At 38.7% G+C, this 18,523-nt stretch overlaps 1 protein-coding gene across 6 annotated transcripts in view; it reads right to left on the bottom strand.

Annotated features, from left to right (window-relative positions):
- Window positions 1–18,081, bottom strand: part of CHRDL1 (chordin like 1) — a 125,684-nt gene extending 107,603 nt beyond the window's left edge. For 2 of the 6 annotated variants that reach the window (XM_016943926.3, XM_016943928.3), the window contains exons 1-2: window positions 17,746–17,832; window positions 14,088–14,215 (exon numbers count right to left, since the gene is read on the bottom strand). In XM_016943926.3, the coding sequence (XP_016799415.1) occupies window positions 14,088–14,181 (94 nt within the window). In that variant the 5' untranslated portion in view covers window positions 14,182–14,215; window positions 17,746–17,832. Of the gene's footprint in view, window positions 1–14,087; window positions 14,216–17,687 lie in introns of all 6 variants that reach the window. The other 4 variants (XM_016943924.3, XM_016943925.3, XM_054677122.2 and 1 more) reach the window with 4 other exon arrangements.
- Window positions 18,082–18,523: the final 442 nt, after the last annotated feature.

Genomic DNA, 18,523 nt, shown 5'->3' on the forward strand with positions numbered 1-18,523 from the left:
GGAATCCCTATTCAATACGTAGTGTTAGGATAACTGGCTTGCCATATGCAGAAGACTGAAACTAGACCCCTTCCTTAAACCATGTACAAAAAGTCAACTCAAGATGGGTTAAAGACTTAAATGTAAAACCTAAAACTATAAAAACCCTGGAAGATAACCTAGGAAATGCCATTCTAGAAAAAGGAACTGGCAAAGATTTCATTACAAAGATGCCAGAAGCAACTGCAACAAAAATAAAAATTAGCAAGTGGAATCTAACCAAACTAAAGAGCTTCTGCACGGCAAAAGAAAGCATCCACAGAGTAAACAGATAGCCTACAGAATGGGAGAAAATATTTGCAAACTATGCATCTGACGAAGGTCTAATATCAATAATCTGTAAGGAACTTAAACAAACTTATAAGCAAAAAACAAATAACCTCATTAAAAAGCAGATAAAGGACATGAATAGACACTTTTCAAAAGACACGCATGTAGTCAACAAGCACCTGAAAATGTGCTCAGTATCACTGATCATTAGAGAAATGCAAATCAAACTCACCATTAGATATCATCTCACACCCATCAGAATGGCTATTACTAAAAAGTCAAGAAATAACAGATGCTGGCAAGTTATGGAGAAAAGGGAAGGTTATACACTGCTGGAGAGGATGTAAAATAGTTCAACCATTGTGGAAAGCAGTGTGGTGATTCCTCAAAGACCTAAAAACAGAACTTCCATTTGACCAAACAATCCCATTATTGGGTATACACCCAAAGGAATATAAATCACTCTACCATAAAGACCCATGCGTGCATATGTTCACTGCAGCACTATTCACAATACGAAAGACAGAATCAATCCAAATGTCCATCAACAGTAGACTGGATAAATAAAATGTGCACATATACACCATGGAATACTATGCGGCTATAAAAAAGAATGAGGTCATGTCCTTTGCAAGAACATGGATGGAGCTGAAGGCCATTATCCTTAGCAAACTAATGCAGGAACACAAAACCAAATACTGCATGTTCTGACTTATAAGTGAGAGCTAAATAATGAGAACCAATGGGCAAAAAGAGGATAACAACAGACACTAGGGCCTACTCGAGGCATGAAGGTGGGAGGAGAGAGAGGATCAGATAAAATACCTATTGAGTACTATGCTTAGTATTTGGGGACAAAATTATCTGTACACCAACCCCCCGTGACACACATTTGCCTGTATTAACAAACCTGCACATGTATCCCTGAACCTAAACTAAAAGTTAAAAAAGCAAGTCATTGCCAAATCCAAGGTTACCTAAATTTTTCTCTTATATTATCCTCTAAGGGTTCTTTAGCTTTGCATTTGACACTCATGTCTGTGTTCCATTTTGAGTAAATGTTGGTGAAGGGTGTGAAATCTATGTCCAGATTTATTTACATTTTGGATATGGATGCCCAGTTGTTCCAGCACCCATTTATTCAAAAGACTATTTTTTCTCCATTGAATTACTTTGTTAAAGATCAGTTGATTATGTTTATTTGGGTCTATTTCTGGGCTCTCTATTACATTCCCTTGATCTATTTTTCTATTACTTTGCCAATATCTCATAACTTTGATTACCATAGCTTAATAGTAAGTCTTGAAGTTGGGTAGTGAGTTTGTTCTCCTTTAATATTGTGTTGGCTGTTCTGGGTTTTGCCTTACCATATACACTTTAGAGTCAGTTTGTTGACATCCACAAAATAACTTGCTGGGATTTTACTGATATTGTATTGCATCTATTCATCAAGTTGGGAAAAACTGACATCTTGACAATATCGAGTCTTCCTAAACACAAACATGGAGTATCTCTCCATTCTACTTAGTTTTTTATTTCTTTCATCAGAATTTTATAGCTTTCATCATATAGATACTGTACATATTTTGCTGAATTTACACCTGTTTCATTTTAATGACTGCTTATATAAATAATATTGTATTTTTTATTTCAAATTCCACTTGTTAATTGCTGGTAGACAGAAAAGCAATTGACTTTTATATTAACTTTGTATACTTCAACCTTGCAATAATCACTTATTAGTAACAGGAGTGTGTTTGTCATTGTTGTTGATCCCTTGGGATTTTCTACGCAGAAAAACATGTCATCTATGAACAAAGGTAATACTGTTTTTTCCTTCCCAATATGTATACCTTTTATTTCCATTTCCCATCTTACTGCATCTGTTGTTGATTTTCAGTTCATTCAGTTTTTTTTCTTTTGACAACAGGAATGACAACCTCCAAGATCACTATTTATCAGACTGGAAACTGGAAGCTCTTTCTGATCTTTTTTTTCCATGGGTTATGTGTATTAAGGTTTTATTACAAAATTAACAGCATATATTATATACATTTTATAAACTACATTATAAATTAACATATCAGAACATTCCTGTGCCATTAAATAGTTTACCCATACCTCATGACTAATTACATAGTTCTACACCAATACACAGCTGAACCATAATTTATTAACCAATCCCCTATCTTGGGATATTAGGTTGTTTCCATTTCTTTCCATTAAATAAATTATGACAAAGATCCTTACATATAAAGTTCTGTTTGCAACATTAGGTATTTTCCTAATGCAAAATCTTAGAAGTAGATTTCTTGGGTCAAATGTTTTGAGTACTTTCAAATTCTTGATTTACATTACCAGACAACCTTCCAGAAAAGCCACAGTAATTTACTTTCCCATTAGCAGTGAGTGAGAATGCCCAGCAATGGACTGTTTAAAGTTTTGGCAACTTGGTTAAGTAAGGGAAAATGGAACGAATATTTCTTTCTTTTTCTTATCGGCAAGGTTGAATATATATTCATTTTAGTAACAATTTTTATTTCCCCTTTTATGATACTATCATTGTCAACATTGTTATATTAATCTCTATTTGTGAGCTAAAAGTAGGTGCTCAAAATATTTATTAATTGAAAGAAAACAGAACATACTTTTAAGGCAGAATGTTAGTGTTTTTCAGCCAAATCTTAGCAATACATTTTTTTTTTTGGTATAGATACAAATTAAACTTCTGCTCCACAACATTCAAGGACATGGTAAGAAATATTTTAAATATTTTAATAATCCCAGTATATTTAACTGATGAGAGATGATTATGAATTTCCCAAGACTAACATCTAAATAAGGCATCTTTCTCTACCATTTCGGTGAGATGAGAGTTACTGTTTCTGTACAATAAATGTATAGTCTCACTGACAAACACTTAAGTGATTTGCATTTCACATATACAACTTATTTCAACATTTCAGAAAGAATCTGAGTATACATGTGGAAGCAAATCCTACAAGGTGGCTCCTTCAAATGGCATTACTAGGTTAGCATAAATATTCATACTTATATGAGTCTGGGGCCACTAAAACTTGAATGGAGGTAAGCTAAAAGTTACTTTGTAGATTTAAATCCACATTGCAGAGTAAGCTATAACCTGTATATTATGCGTTTGATTCTGAATTATTTTTCTTGCTTAGATTAGCTCAGAGGTTGACATAATATTTACGTATTTAAAATATGAAACTGAATATGTTTTCCTATCAGCTATATGTTCTGCATGGTTGAATGACCTACCCTTTTCTTACTTGATAAAGAAGAAAGGGGATAATAAAAGATAAAGACCACCGAAAAGACTACTCAAGCACTGAAATAAAACGAGCTATACAAATGTGGGTTTCAAGTTCATTTGCACATTTCTAAAACTCTCTTCCAAACTGTTTAAGATTCTGACTTGCAGGAAAGTCTGTTTCCAAAAGGACAGTATATATTGATGTGATGAGGAAGGTATTCTTAATATATAACTTTCAGGCAAGTTGCTATCTATTCTCTAAAAAATATTTAAGATAGATTATTTCACTGACACTATTAAATGGATCGCTTCAGTATATGTGAGTTCACCATTATTCCTGAAAACCACAGATAACCCAACTAACTGATTTCAGACAATAGATTACATTTCCCCCCAAATTCAGCCTCTAAGGAGTATTATTAGACAAAGTTTGAAAGCTGAGCCATCTGAATTTTCTGCCCCGAATTTGGCTCAAAGGCTAGGACGTAGATGATAAGTGTAAAAAGCAGCCAGGGAACCAACTGCAAGAAAAATATAGAGCCAGATGAGAACGGTGATAACAATAACAAAAACAACAAGTTATATTTGTTGAGCATTTCCTATGAGGCAGGATCTGCTCTAAGGGTTGTACATATCTGAATTCACTAAATTCTTACAACAACCCTACAAGGTAGGTCTCATTATTGGCCCCATTTTACCACTGAGGAATCAATGGCACAGAGAGGTTTGGTAACTTGCCCAAGTTGACATGACTAATCAAGGTATGGAAATAGAATTCAAACCTATATCTTGTAGCTTTAGAACCAAAGACTATAACCTTTACAGAATTCTGCCTCTCCTGCTACGTAGTTGGTAAGGTGCAGGTCACTGTTTTTAGAACTTGGAAAGTAAAGAGCTTCCACATATTCTTTACTAACCTTTTCTCAAATTACCTTTCCACTATACCTTTTTAACACAACTTTGATCACCTTTTAAAAATCAATGTTGTTTGTAGTGAAGTCAAGTAATACTCAACAAAGACTATATAAAATAGTGCAGCTGGCAGAGACTATTTTGCATTTTTGTATTTACATCAGTGACAACACATAATGTATAAAATAGTGCTCATGCTTTTAAGGGCTTTGAAATCTTGATGGGAAGACAAGATTACCCCAGCTAAAAGTTATTTTTCATTCTCTTTAAACCTAACAGCACTTTCCTCATTTGTTCACGTGGCATTTATCCCACGTACCAGTGTCTTCCAAACTATGCTTCTTGAGGATGCAAATATCTTACTCAAACACTAACTGCTGATAGAAACCTGATCTAAAATGAAAACATAATGGTATTTCAACAAGTGTATTGGTCTTATTATCTCAGCAACATGGGATTTGGCTAATTATGACCCAGACAGAAACCTACAACTCCTGGAAGGAGCAAATTTAGGAACTGAAGGCAGACAAGGAGCTGAACGGTCACGCCATTAGTGCTATTAAACAATGCTTCTGCAATTACTGACACTGATATTTTTATAGCACATCAAAAAAGTAAACACTATAATTTTTTTTTCTTTTGAGACGGAGATTTGCTCTTGTTGTCCAGGCTGGAGTGCAATGGCACAATCTTGACTCACTGCAACCTCCGCCTCCTGGGTTCAAGGGATTCTCCTGCCTCAGCCTCTCGAGTAGCTGGGCTTACAGGCACCTGCCACTGTGCCCAACCTCAGGTGATCCACCCACCTCACCTCCAAAAGTGCTGGAACACCATAATTTTTAAGACGTGTTTGAGCATGGTTGTCCAATATTGAGTGGTTAGCACAATTATACTAATTTCACCATGAACACACTGGACAATCACCAAATTTGAGAAACTATGATAAAGTCAATTTCAGTATATGCTTATAAGTTTGAAATTTTAAAAATTGTTGACATTACCAAGGAGAGAATTTAATGAGTTATGCAGTATAATCAATAACACATAAAACCCCAGTATATCATCTTGGACAAAAAGCACAAATCAGATGCATGACTTACTGCTAACTAATGGTGTCTGAGAGTAGAATTTGGTCCCAAAGGAATTCCAACTAACTTGTGAGATGGACCTTCAACCTGCAACATCACAGCTATTTTTCAAATGTATCAGCTTGCCCTCATTAGAGGTGGCTATCTCTGCTACTTTAGGGGCCCCTGTTAATAGGAACAATGATGACAAAAAGTAAACAACAACAGATACGTGTCACTATGCCATCGATGTTTTGCCAATCATTACTGACTAGCTCCCAGGATTAGGCAAAGGTCAGTAACTTCATCACCAGTCCAAAATCAAGAAAACATTCCCAAGAACTGTTTTTGATAAGCGCTATTACTGTAGACACATTGTCATGTCAGTATTACAATAATATTTATTCTATTATAACACATGGTCAGTGGAAAAAAAGATGAATCTCTGCTATTCATTATATGAGTGGACACATCAAGTAAACAAATTCCTTTTTAATTATTTTTTTCTTTAAAAGGCTACTAGAAGAGTGAAGAAAAAATAAAGGCATAAGTACGTCTCTTCTGTCATTTATCAAACTTGAAGCAGAATGTAGGAAGGGCAAGATGTAGTAGTTAAGGGGAAAACGTTTCTTATTTCACTGACAATTGGGTTTCTAGAGTTGAAGACTCTGTGTCATGTTTTCTCAGGACTTTAAGACTTCATTTCCAGCCTGCAGACGCCAGAGAAAAAAAGAAAGTCATGAAGAAGCAACATTCTCCGTCCTGTGTATGCAGCTTTTTCCTTCATTCAGAAGTTAATTAGCTTTTTCCTACTTGCTGGATCACCTGCCCAAAATTATATACTGAGTGTTTTTTGTTTGAGATGGAGTCTTGCTCTGTCACCCAGGCTGGAGTGCAGTGGCACAATCTCGGCTCACTGCAACCTCCGCCTCCTGGGTTCAAGTGATTCTCCTGCCTCAGCCTCCCGAGTAGCTGAGATTACAGGCACCCGCCACTATGCCCACCTAAATTTTTTGTATTTTTAGTAGGGATGGGGTTTCACCATGTTGGCCAGGCTGGTCTCCAACTCCTGACCTCGTGATTCACCTGCCTGGGCCTCCCACAGCATGGCCCTCTCACTACTTGTTTTGTGGTTATTTTACTTTCCTATTAGCAGGTGGGCAAACCCATCGAAAAGAAAAGGGTCCATAATTCAAAGAAGTTTGGCAGTCAAGCAAGGTGACACCATTAAGATGAGAACTGGAGATTTTCCATGAAATTTCAATTTATTGTGCGCTTCTATCTTTCATTAGCATAAATAACTGGGAGTTGATGATATTCTCATTAGTGTCTACTATGAGGCCATGAGGAGATCCTTTTACAGAAAGGCTGCTAAGCTGATGAAACCTGACCTGAATATTTTTTCAGGCTAATATCATCTCTTCCATGTCATATGGCATAGGACTTTGGGCAAAAATAAAAATGCCTGTTCAAAAAACCAAACTGTTCTTCCTATCAGCACTTTAGCGGTGCAAATCTCTGTGAAGGGAGGCTTTCTGTTTGATCAGGAATACTTTTGTTCCCTTTGGTAGAAAATAAAAGTTGAGCTCTTGAACTTTTCACAATAGAATCAAATTTGCATATCCTGCAACTCGTGTCTAAACCGCCCAGCTTTCACTTACAGACAACATGGGATATATCTTTACTACAAGTGCATTTTAGAGACTCCAACTGTGAATTGATCTTAAGTGAAACAACTCAAAAACAAAAAGCCAAATACTGCATGTTCTCACTTACAAGTGGAAGCTAAATAATGTGTATATATGGACATACATTTTGGAAAAACAGACACAGGAGATGTGGAAAGGTGGGAGGGTAGGAGAAGTATGGGGAATGAGGAATTACCTATTGGATACAATGTACACAATTCGGGTGATGGCTACACTAAAAGCTCAGACTTCGCCACTATGCAGAATATCCTTGTAACAAAACCGCACTTGTCTCCCCTAAGTTTATATAAATAAATAAACAAACCCTGATCCATACTGTTTAAAAAGTGCTTCAGTTTTGTAAACTAATATGTTTGTATAACTGAGCTTAGAAGAAAAGACTACAAGTACATATATATATATCAATTAACTATGGTTATCCATACACGTTGTGATTACTGTTCATTTTTGTTTTCCCTATACTTTTATGTAACTTTTGAATGTTTAACAATGAGCATCTATTTTAAAATCAGAAACAAATCATGTTAATAGAAAGCTTGCTTAGGGCATCTGATAGTTGACAATCCAGTCTAGTAGACATATTAAACATCTATTTAACATTTCCATGTTCTATTCTCCAATTTAGATCATTCAAAGGGAAAGTACCTGGAATGCATTTCCTTACTGCTTATAGAAAGTCCTTTATTGAATTATAATTTAATATTTGCCTTCTTCCTTTACAGAGCATCAGTAAAGAAATGCCAGACAATTCTTTTTTCTATGAAACCAAGGTTACCCAGAATGTGCCTTATTCAAACATCCCAGGATCAATACTGCTTGAGTGGGTTAGAGGTGGGAATAATCTCTGTAGATGAAACTGTAAATTTTCTCTTGACAACAAACCCAAAGTTTCTCTTTTCATCCTTTTGGGAGGCATAAGCCAGATTTACATTATAAATGCTATAATCTACTAAACCAAATGTTAAAAACATCTATTCCTTCTATTTTCTTCAGATGATCTCTATTTTATTTCATCTTTAAAAACATTATCTTGCCCCTATTCTTTCATCTCTAATGTGTATCTAACCTTTCTAGAAACAGACAGGCTATAAATCTTAAATGGATAAAATATTCTTTGCAATTACCTTGTGACAATATTAAACATCCATGTGGTTTGCTCCAAGTACACAAAACCAGGGCCTTCGTTTCCCTTGTTCCACCTCCCCAGCCCCTATACTATTCTCCTTTAGTTTTCAGTCCAGAAGGCAAGAATTCTTTTCAATTTGTAAGTAGTGAATCTTTACTTCATAGAACACGAATGATTCAACCAATACCACACGGCAAACAAGGGAAGACTGACCAGAAACCAGGTCTCTTGACTTTAAGCACAGTCCTCTTTCCATTAAACTATGAAGACATTCCAATCCTACTGAGAAGTCAGGGAAATATAAGAAGCATAGACATAGAGGCACATACTTTTAACCTTCCTCACTACTTTCCTTTGGCTTAGCAAATGTAGGTTCCTGAAAAATTTTTAGTCCTTGTCCCAGTCTTTTAACTCCCAAATAGTATACTATCCCTCTTAGGAATTTGGGTTAGAAAATTTTTATTCATTTACCTGGATCATCTCTTATGTGTTAAGTGGCTGCCATGTATAAAGGACTGGGCTTCTATTCAAGACAATGAACTGACTTCCTCAAAGAATTCCAAGAGGCAGATGGGTATAGTGAACAGAACACTTAATTCGGAGACCTGGGTTTTGGTTCTAGCTCTGGCTGGGACTTGCTGCTTGTCCTTGTACAAAGTCACTTGATTTCATTGAGTTTCAAGTTTCTCACCTTAAAATTAAGGGGATAATATCTTTGGCTTGTAAGAGAGTTGCTCTAATAGCAACTACTTATGAAAAACTTACTATGTGCCAGCCACTATGCAAAGCACTTGGTGTACACAATCTCGTTTCTTCTTCAAATGACAATACTCACGCTCATTATGCTATTATTTCCCCCACTGTACTGATAAGAAAACGAAAGCTGGAGAGGTTAGGTAACATTCCCAAGGTACATAAGTAAGTCAAGGAGCTGGGGATTGGATCTAGGCTAACTACAGAGCCTCCATGACAAAACCTACTGCCCCCTCACCAAAATAAAAAACAATTAAGAATATACTTTGAAAAGCATTAAGCTATCTAATTTTAAGTATTCCTTTCGTCTAATTCCACTTAATTAAACTTCTAAGATGTGAACAGGTCCACGCATTTGCTTGCTCAATAATCACCTCAAACGGCCAAGGGAGAATCTGGAGGAGGAAAACCCATGCCTTCCTGGCTGGCTCTCACAATAGACAGAGAAGTTCTAAGTGGGCTTCACATGTTTCAAACTTTCTAAGTATCTTCTTCCTTCCCTTCAATCTTTTGGTGGCTTGCCTTTCCTGAGAAGTCCAGAGGCCCACTTTTAGCCAAATCTGAATATTGGAAGCTTTTCTCTTGAGGAGAAAAATAAGTGACAATCTAGCTCCTTGAAGATCCAGTTAACTACCTTGTAAAGCAGGAGTGGACTCCATGAAATACATGAACAATTTCTCTCTCCAGAACCTTTGTCAGACTTGGCACAGGCTGGTCTATTAGAAATACATAATTGAATATTCTTAACAACTCAATTCTTCAACCTCACTTTGATCAATAGTTCATTACCTAAGTTAGATCTGCCAAAGGGGCAAACTCTTCAGCCCATTTATCCCATATTTGCATGAATATTATGCTGTGAATGTTACGCTCCTTTGAACTTCAAAAGAGTTTCCTGGCCTCATTGACTACAACTTTAACAACAGAGCATAATGGAGTTATACAGAAGGACCTTTTCCCAGCTAAAGAACTCAAACCTTGCTGATGCTAAACAGTAACAAACTTTTATGTAAGCAACAAATGGCTCATTCATCCATTGCAATGCACTATCAGTATTTTCGGGTTTCCTGAGCCTGTCTTCTCTCTTATAAGAGAAATTGTAACTATGGGTCATTAGCTACCAGCAAGTGGCAGCACCCATCTTCACCATTCCTTGTGATGAGCTTTCCACAAACAAAGCGTTTTTTCCACACCTCTTCAGATTTCTGAATCAATTGAGTGAGCATCTTTGACCATAATGGCATCCCCCGTCATTCCCCCGTGATGCCCCAAATAGGAGAGCAAACAGGCTACAAAACACATTCCTTGACCTAAAAGCTTATATTCTAACCAGCCCCTGCAAGATAAAAAACTTTGCCTTCTTTTGGTAAAATGGTGTCAGACAAGGAGAGACGTGAAGGGTTTATGACCCAGGCCTACTCTTACCCATTTTCTGAAGTTTTTCCAGTTGCTTTCCTTTTTAATTTTAGAAAACCCCTCTGTTTCTTCATCTACTCACATACCAACTTGTCTCTAGAATTGCACAGTAAAAATATGGGAAATAAGATGTACTTTTACTTTAAAAAGAGCTTTTCTCCTGTTTTAAAAGTGAAACTTGCCAATTGTGGAAATTTTGGAATAGACAGAAGCATAAAAGTGAGCAAAAATAACATTCATAAACCTACCATCCGGAGATTTAAAAAAAATTAGTTCCCCATTGCATACCGTACAGGAATATAAATTTCAGATGGAATAGAGAACTATGGGTAAAACATAAAATTATGGCAGCAGTAGAAGAAAATATAAAAATATAGGGTGAGAAAGACCTTCCTAGGAATAAGAAATCCAGAAGCCATACAGAAAATGAATGACAGATCTGACTACGTAAAATTTTAAAACTTCTATATGGGAAAAATACAACTTAAAGATTAAAACAAGTGGCATATCAAAAATAATATTTAAAATATAAAAGGTTAATAAGTAAGTTTTTAACAAATAAATATCACAAGCAACCAAACTAAAAATAGACAATTCACTGAAGAAATAAAATTGAACTAGTACATAATCGAAAAGATGCTGCAGAAACAGAAAAATACCAAGCAAAACTGACAGATTATTTCTCCTATTAAAATGGCCCCGAAATACAAAGATTGATTATAATCTTGGTGAAGGAATTAGAAATGGACTTTCATACATAGATGGTGGGAGCATAAATTAATACAACTTATATGAAGGGCAATTTGACAGTACTTATGAAGATTAAAACTGAACATGCACTTCGACTATTTCTCACAAATAGTTGAATAAGTGCCTAAAGATGTTCATAAATGTCTTACTTTTAATAGCAAAAACCAGAAACAACCTCAATATCTACAAATATAGACTGGTTAAATAAACCAATGCAAACTTATGCAACTGCAAACCATGCAAGCATTAGAAAGAATATGGCACTATTACATTGCAATGTATTGACATGGAAGGATGTCCTACACACATTATTGAGCAAAAGCAAATCACAGAAAAGTATATATAATATCCTATTTTTGTAAAACAAAATATCATACAGACATGTATATATAATTTTATAAAACAAAGAAAGTAGTTTGGAAGATCACACAGCAAACCACTAATAATGGTTATCCCAGGAGAGTGGAATGAGAGTTTAGGGACACATGTTCCATATGAAGCTCAGATGCTTTCATGTTGTTTTGTATAATAAGCATATATATTAATTTTATAATTTAAGAAACTTAAAAATAAGTTAACAAGCATTTCCCAGGGCCACCAAATTTTCAATAAACAGTGTTTTTAATAGTAGCATTATATTGCATTACCTGGATCATTTTTGTAACTATTTATCTATGAACTGACATTTCCACTGCTTCTGACTTCTCACTGTTAGAGCTGCAATATAAATCTCTGTGCATGCATATTGTGTGTGTTTGTGTATGTGCATGCATATATCAAGACAGCATACATAGGACATATGCTTTGAGGTTTTCCCTTTAGCAGAGATGATTTTGCATGTCTTCAGAACAGTTAGCTTGGGCATGGACACACATAATGATGCTCAGTGGCTCATTAAGGGAAGGACCATGACCTTAGCGTCATCATCTGACAATAAGCCTGAAACACTGGACCAGATCTGGTGCCCTAGGCCATCTGTTACATAATCACTTTGGCACCAATTGAATATCAAAAGGGCTTGGGACAAATTCATCAGCACAAGGAAATATTAGAAAGTAGTCGATTTGGGTTTGTAATTTTTTTAAGTCACATCTTTCTTTGTCTAAGTTTCATGGACAATATTCAATTCTTCATAAATATGAAAGGCTTTCCATAAGAGATGGTCTTCTGAGAGTTACAAGCTTTCCCCATGAGGTCATCATTAACAGGCTATAAGGGAAGTTTCTCTCTAAGACAGGAAGATTTTTTTGTATAAATTTAAGGGGTACAGGTGCAGTTTTGTTACATGGATATATCGCATAAAGTCTGGACTTTAAGTGTAACCATCACCCAAATAATGTACATTGTACTTATTGAGTAATATTTCATCCCTAAGCCCAGCTAATTGTGAGCTGAGCTGAGAATGCATGGATGCTTCTGTCACATCCACTTAAATCAAGGAAGGCTTCTGGAAGAGGAGGATTCTGAGATGAACTATATTCAAGTGGAAGAAGAAGGAAGCAATTTGAGGGATACAAGAGTAGAGGCTGATCCAATCTTCCTTGCTGAGATCATGCCCCACTAAACTTCCTTTTGTGTCCCAATCATACTAGATATCACCATACACCGCTCATGCTCAAAAGCATAATCAAAAACACTATTAAACACTGTTTCTCCCAGGAAGAAGACTACATTTACTATGAAAATTGTAGTGGGACAGAAACACACTTAAGGATGGAATAGGCTTGGCACTGTTCTCCTTGTCAGCAAGCCCTCTGCCTGATCTATTTAACTTATGTGATAAAAGAGATAAAGGTTTAAGTGAAGGGCTTCAGATGCTGCTTCAGTTCCTACCAAGAATATTTTCACAGCTCCTTCTCATGAATAAGTTCAGTGAAGCAGAGAATGCCCCTCTTGGACCAATTCCATTTTGTGCTTTTTTTGATGCTGTCATAAAGGGGAACTAGAGCTTAGGCTTTTCCTTCAAATTTAGAGCAAGCATCTACCTCAGAGATGGCTGCAAGTGGCCCAAAGAAGGTAAGACCCACATTGTGCAAAGGCAGCAAGAACGGAGATGTCGACCGTTACTCATAAATCTCCTAAACGTGGCAGCAAGGAGGGTTAATTATCCCCCCCGCCCCCACTTCCTGCCACTCTCTGCTTTCTCCAATGTGTTAGCCCATTACACGGATCGCTGACTTTCTAGAAATATTCCCTGGCTTTGCGGGGATGTTCTTTTCAATAAATGGCATCCAATTTGCTAACGGTCCCTGGAATCTCAATTTCCTCAAAACATTTTTCATCTGAGCCCAGTTCATAGGAAGGTTTCGTCCTTCCTCGTTTTTCGGCATAAGGGAATAGGCAGAGCCTGCTTTTCTTTTTCTTTTTTTTTTCTTTTCTGTGTCATTATTTTTCATAAACTGAAAGCCTTTGCTGAAGAGTCTGAAATTTGGGAAAATTCCAGCTCATCTGTCAGATATTTCTAGAGTTACGTAAAATGTAATGAGATTTGTATAGTTTAGAACAGGGAAGAGAAAATAAGCTAATGTGTCATATGTTCTATGAGACAAAGACTACATGATAATCAGAAAAACAGCCCCAAATTTAGTTGGCCTGATTCAAAGCTCTCATTCTTTTATCAATTCATGCATAAACCAGTAACATTCACTTTCTTCTCTTAGAATAATGGCACGGCCACATTTGGGCTAAATCATAATTGCTACAGATTATAGCCACATTTTCAAAGAAATTATAAAAAGTGTATTATTTTCCAAATGCAAGACACTTACGTTTTACTTGCTCTGTTTTGCCTCCTTCTAGCAAAAGAAAGAACAACAACGAAAAGATGTATTTCATGCCTCCCATTTTCCACTTTTTTCTCATTTGGACCACTGCAAAAGGTGACAGAACCTTTAAGCTGTTGGGAAGAAAGCAGAAAAAAGACTTAACACAGATCTTCTGGAAATGATAGAGGTCACTGATGCTCAGGCTTCTAACCTGCTAGAATAAAAAAAAAAATGTCCGAGAATTTACATAAGTGTAAGTATTGTCTGCCTGCACAAGATAAAGGACTTGCCTCTCCTGTCTTGCAAGGCTTGTGGGTGAAAATTCAAGTGAATGAGGGTGCATTCCTATCCAAAGCTGAGGCTAAGTCCTTACAGGCAAGTTATAGGAAAATGAAAATAAATTTTGAAATCTTCCTTTCTAAGGGAATTAAAGTTGATTTCTCAAGAGATTTTTTTGGGAGAAAAGGGAAACTTTAGCTTGCAAAACGGTTATTTTAGCAAACAAGGTAGAAGTAACAAGCATGAGACCAAGCAATTTCTGAAATGAAAGTTAACTAATCTTAGCTTCAAGACTACTTTTACCGTTAATCCTTTTGGAATGAAGTACAAATTGATCAGTTTCTCCTGTGTCCTCTATGAGATCTACAAGGATCTTTGGTTTGGCAACTAATATTGCAAAAGATAGATGTAATTAGCAAATGGATGCAATTAAACACCTGAAAAGTTTTACTGCTTAAAATGGTTCCAACATATTCCTCCCCCAAGAAGTCCATTGTAAAATGGAAATTTTAAATGGGCCATTTTTAGGGGAAATTGGGCAAATTAAATAGATAATTTGTTCACCTTGCACCACCATGCAAAAGACCATTAAAACAACTACAGTTCTTCAAAACATGAGATTGGCATTCCCAGTATAAGGGGTAGAAATCTTAAACCTTTTGAACCTTGGAACACAGAAAGTTTGCTGTAGCTCATATCTAGTCACGGATCATTTCCACAGATGTTAGAGTTTGCAAAATTCCTCCAATGGGTGATCTGAAAATATTGAAATGTTCTAAAAACACCAGATTCAATCTGAATGGGAAATGAACTCATTGATCTTTCCAGAAAATCCAACCTAAATATTGCACATAAAGAACTTGAAGGAATGCAAAACGATCATTTTGGAGAGTTGAATATCTTTGGGCTCTGAAGTAGATGCTACAGCTCCTACTTAAATGCTATGAAGTTGCCTGGGTCATTCAAAATCCACTGTTTCAATTATGAATGCATAACCAAGGAAGAACTGATGATAGAGTAATCTGTGCTATCAAACAAGATTTGCAGCACCGTCTGCCTTCCTTCTTTACCTCCTCCCTGCTCCTTAAAGAACCAAATTCTCTCAGGACATGTTCCTACCCATCTAAAGACCTGAGTTCTGATGTCTTGGTCCCCTCTGTGAGTTTGTGGCCCACTTACAATCACTCAGAATGTTACTGTCCCTTGAGGGCTACCACGTTTATTTGAAACAAATCATTTTCATTAACAATTTAACACAGCTACCCACCTCAGTGAGGTTCTTCCTGAGCCTATTCTAATAAGTTTATTCCCCAAGCCTCCAAAAGAGAAAGATTTTTAACCACTGAAATCCAATTTATCACATTCATATATGGATTTCAACGGGTGTTTCTGAAACCATGGTTTTAGGGTCTCCCCATGCGACAATCAACAGGGCTGCTTTTCTTGTATAATGGTTGGGCGATTCGGTGAACAGTAGCATTGCTTCATAACTCAAGTTGGCAAGAAAACAGCTCATAGATTTTTTTGCCTTTCTTAGGTCCCAACTAATATTATGAGCAAATAAAAAAGTTGGTAACTAGAGAGCAATTAATCTCCTTTGGCGTTCCTGTCATCTGTGTGGCCTCCCAGGCTGTGATGGAGAACATCAGAAAATGAATCGCTTTATAAATATTCACTTTTGATTTACAAGATCCTGAAGTCCTGCCTTTGTATTCTGTGCAGAAATATGAACCAAGAAGAGTTCCCTCCCCAGATCTCCTCACTGTTCAATTTCTCTTTATCTCTTCAGCTTTTTCTTTTAGGGAAGGGGGTGGTTCAAAACATGTGTTGGGACTGCAGCAGTAAACACTAGCAAGCATTGCTCAGCGAACTTAGCCGACTCTTATTCTTGCAAAGAGCCAAACTGTCCTTAATTTTTCAAATTATACTTTGACCCAGTTAACTGGAGTTATTTCTGCATTAACTCTCTGTCTGCTTCACACAGGCTGTTGTGCCATTGAACTTGCACTGGCTCTTTTACAGGTTACTTAGACATGTAGCCATTGACATGCTTCAGGGGATCCAGGACCCAACAAGAAAGCAACAACAACAAAAAAAACAAAACCCTGCAACTAACACAGGTAGTGGAGGTGGGATGGGAGAGTTCCTGTGTTTTACGAGAGAGAGAAATGTATCAAGTACCAAAAGAAAGGTATTTATTAAGGTGCTTCCATGAAACAAGCATTCACATTGTTCATCTGCGTTAAGCAAAGGGACCAACTGCTCCTTGCCCAGCTGTGACTGCAAGGCAATCTGGGCCATCAAGTGTCAGGAGCCCACTTTCAGAACAGGTCTCCTGGGTAGAACAGAAGCAAAGAGACATCCCCACAGGAAGGCTAAGGGATGAACACATGTCAGCCAGTTCTTCACGCCCCACAGTGTCTCTTTAATCCTCCTGAGAGGCTTGACTGACCTTGTAATCTCACACTGACTATCATCTGTGGGACAGCCCCTAGGGTAGCAATTTTCTTTCCGACAAACAATAAGAAAGACACTGGAGTCCCAGGCCCTTGTCCATCAGCTGAAATCCTCTCCCCACTCTACCACCCAGCAAGAAAAGTTCAGTTAACTGGTGGTGTGTTGCCACTGAAAATGGCAGTTTTAACCCAGGGTATCTCTTGTTGGAGGAAATGCTTTCATTGCTGCTTATGACTGACAAACAATGCCTCACATTTGGCTTGCAAAACACCTTTCTATCATTTCATTTCATCCCACACAACTCCACCTTCAAAATGGGCACTGGGGGGACCCAGAGAACTCAAATAACTTTGGTGGCAGGGCTGGGAGGGACTGGAAAGCAGGCTTTCCGGGCCCTATGTTCTGGCAATATACCACGTTGCTTCCAGAGCCTAGTGTCTCAAATTCTGAGCCCCGTAGTCAGGGACAAAAAATGAGGCAGATGGCCAGAGGATAGGATAGGGAGCCTTTCGCCCATCTACCCTGTTACATTAACTTTACCACGTATTCATCAGCAAAATGAGAAAACAGGCTCAGGAATACAGGCAGTGATTAAGGGGACTGCAGAGTCCCTTGGGTAGCTCAGGGTGGAGTACCTAAGTGACCTCTCAAAGCGCCAGAGCATAAAGAAATGCAGGCCGAGTGGGGAGGGACGAGCTGTGAGTTCGAATTCAGAGACCCCCAACTTGCTTTGGTCAGAAGCCTTGGGCCCCACCTCCATCCAGGTTGCTAACTGCTGGAGCACAGAACAGGTTGGGGTGGCAGGGGAATTTGGGGCACCCTGGGGAAACTTCCAGGGAAGGCTCCGGCCAAGAGAAGGCAACCCACCTGTGCAAAGGCTGGAAAAGGAGGTGAGGGAAGCGGGCGCCGGGCACTGCTCACTAACCTGGGCACTGGCCTCCTCCGTCTGCCACGCGTGCACGCGCTCCGAGCTCCCCGGGGCGCTCTCGTCCGAGGTCTGGGGCTCGCAGGTTGTGGCGAGAGCTAGAGTGCGCGCGAGGGGGGAGGGGGAACTCAAAAGTGGGTGGGAGGAAAAACATCACCGCCCTCACACCACGAGGGAGCAGCAGCTTGCTCGGCTCCCGGGGGCAGAGCCAAGGCGCGGGCGCGGCGGCCCGGGGCCACCTGCCCGCCCTCCCGCTCGCTCCCCACTTGGCCCGAGAAGCCGGCCGCTCGGCGCTGGCGGGAAGTCCGCAAGCACGCAGCCGCTGCAAGCACGCACACTTTCTCCACCCCGGCACAATGGCTTTATTTCTGCTCCCCCGGCCCGAAAGTTTAAAAATCGGGAGAAAGTGTGAGACTCAGCCGGCTACTTTCCCATCACACAGCGCCCCCACTGCAGCCCCCCCTCCTTTGGCTAGGCGAGCGTTGGGGTCTTAAAGGGACCGCACAGCTCCTCCGGTCCCTCCTCCCCCTCTGCACTGGATGCACCTAGGAGCTCCCCACCACTCGCGCACGCCCTGAAGATACCGACTACCCTCGGACTCCCCTGCCTGGAAGCCCACACCCGCTCTCCTCCGGCACCAAGGCCTTTCCGAGGTGTGCACCTGGTCTGGTCCTGAGCTGGTGCCCTGGACACAGAATGAACCCGCCTCGCAAATCACGCCCTAGCATGCTGCTTATCATTTCAGGGCGTTTCCCATATCCACACTGTGGCTAACAGA

The sequence above is a fragment of the Pan troglodytes genome, chromosome X, assembly GCF_028858775.2.
Source record: "Pan troglodytes isolate AG18354 chromosome X, NHGRI_mPanTro3-v2.0_pri, whole genome shotgun sequence".
Classification (NCBI taxonomy): Eukaryota; Metazoa; Chordata; class Mammalia; order Primates; family Hominidae; genus Pan; species Pan troglodytes.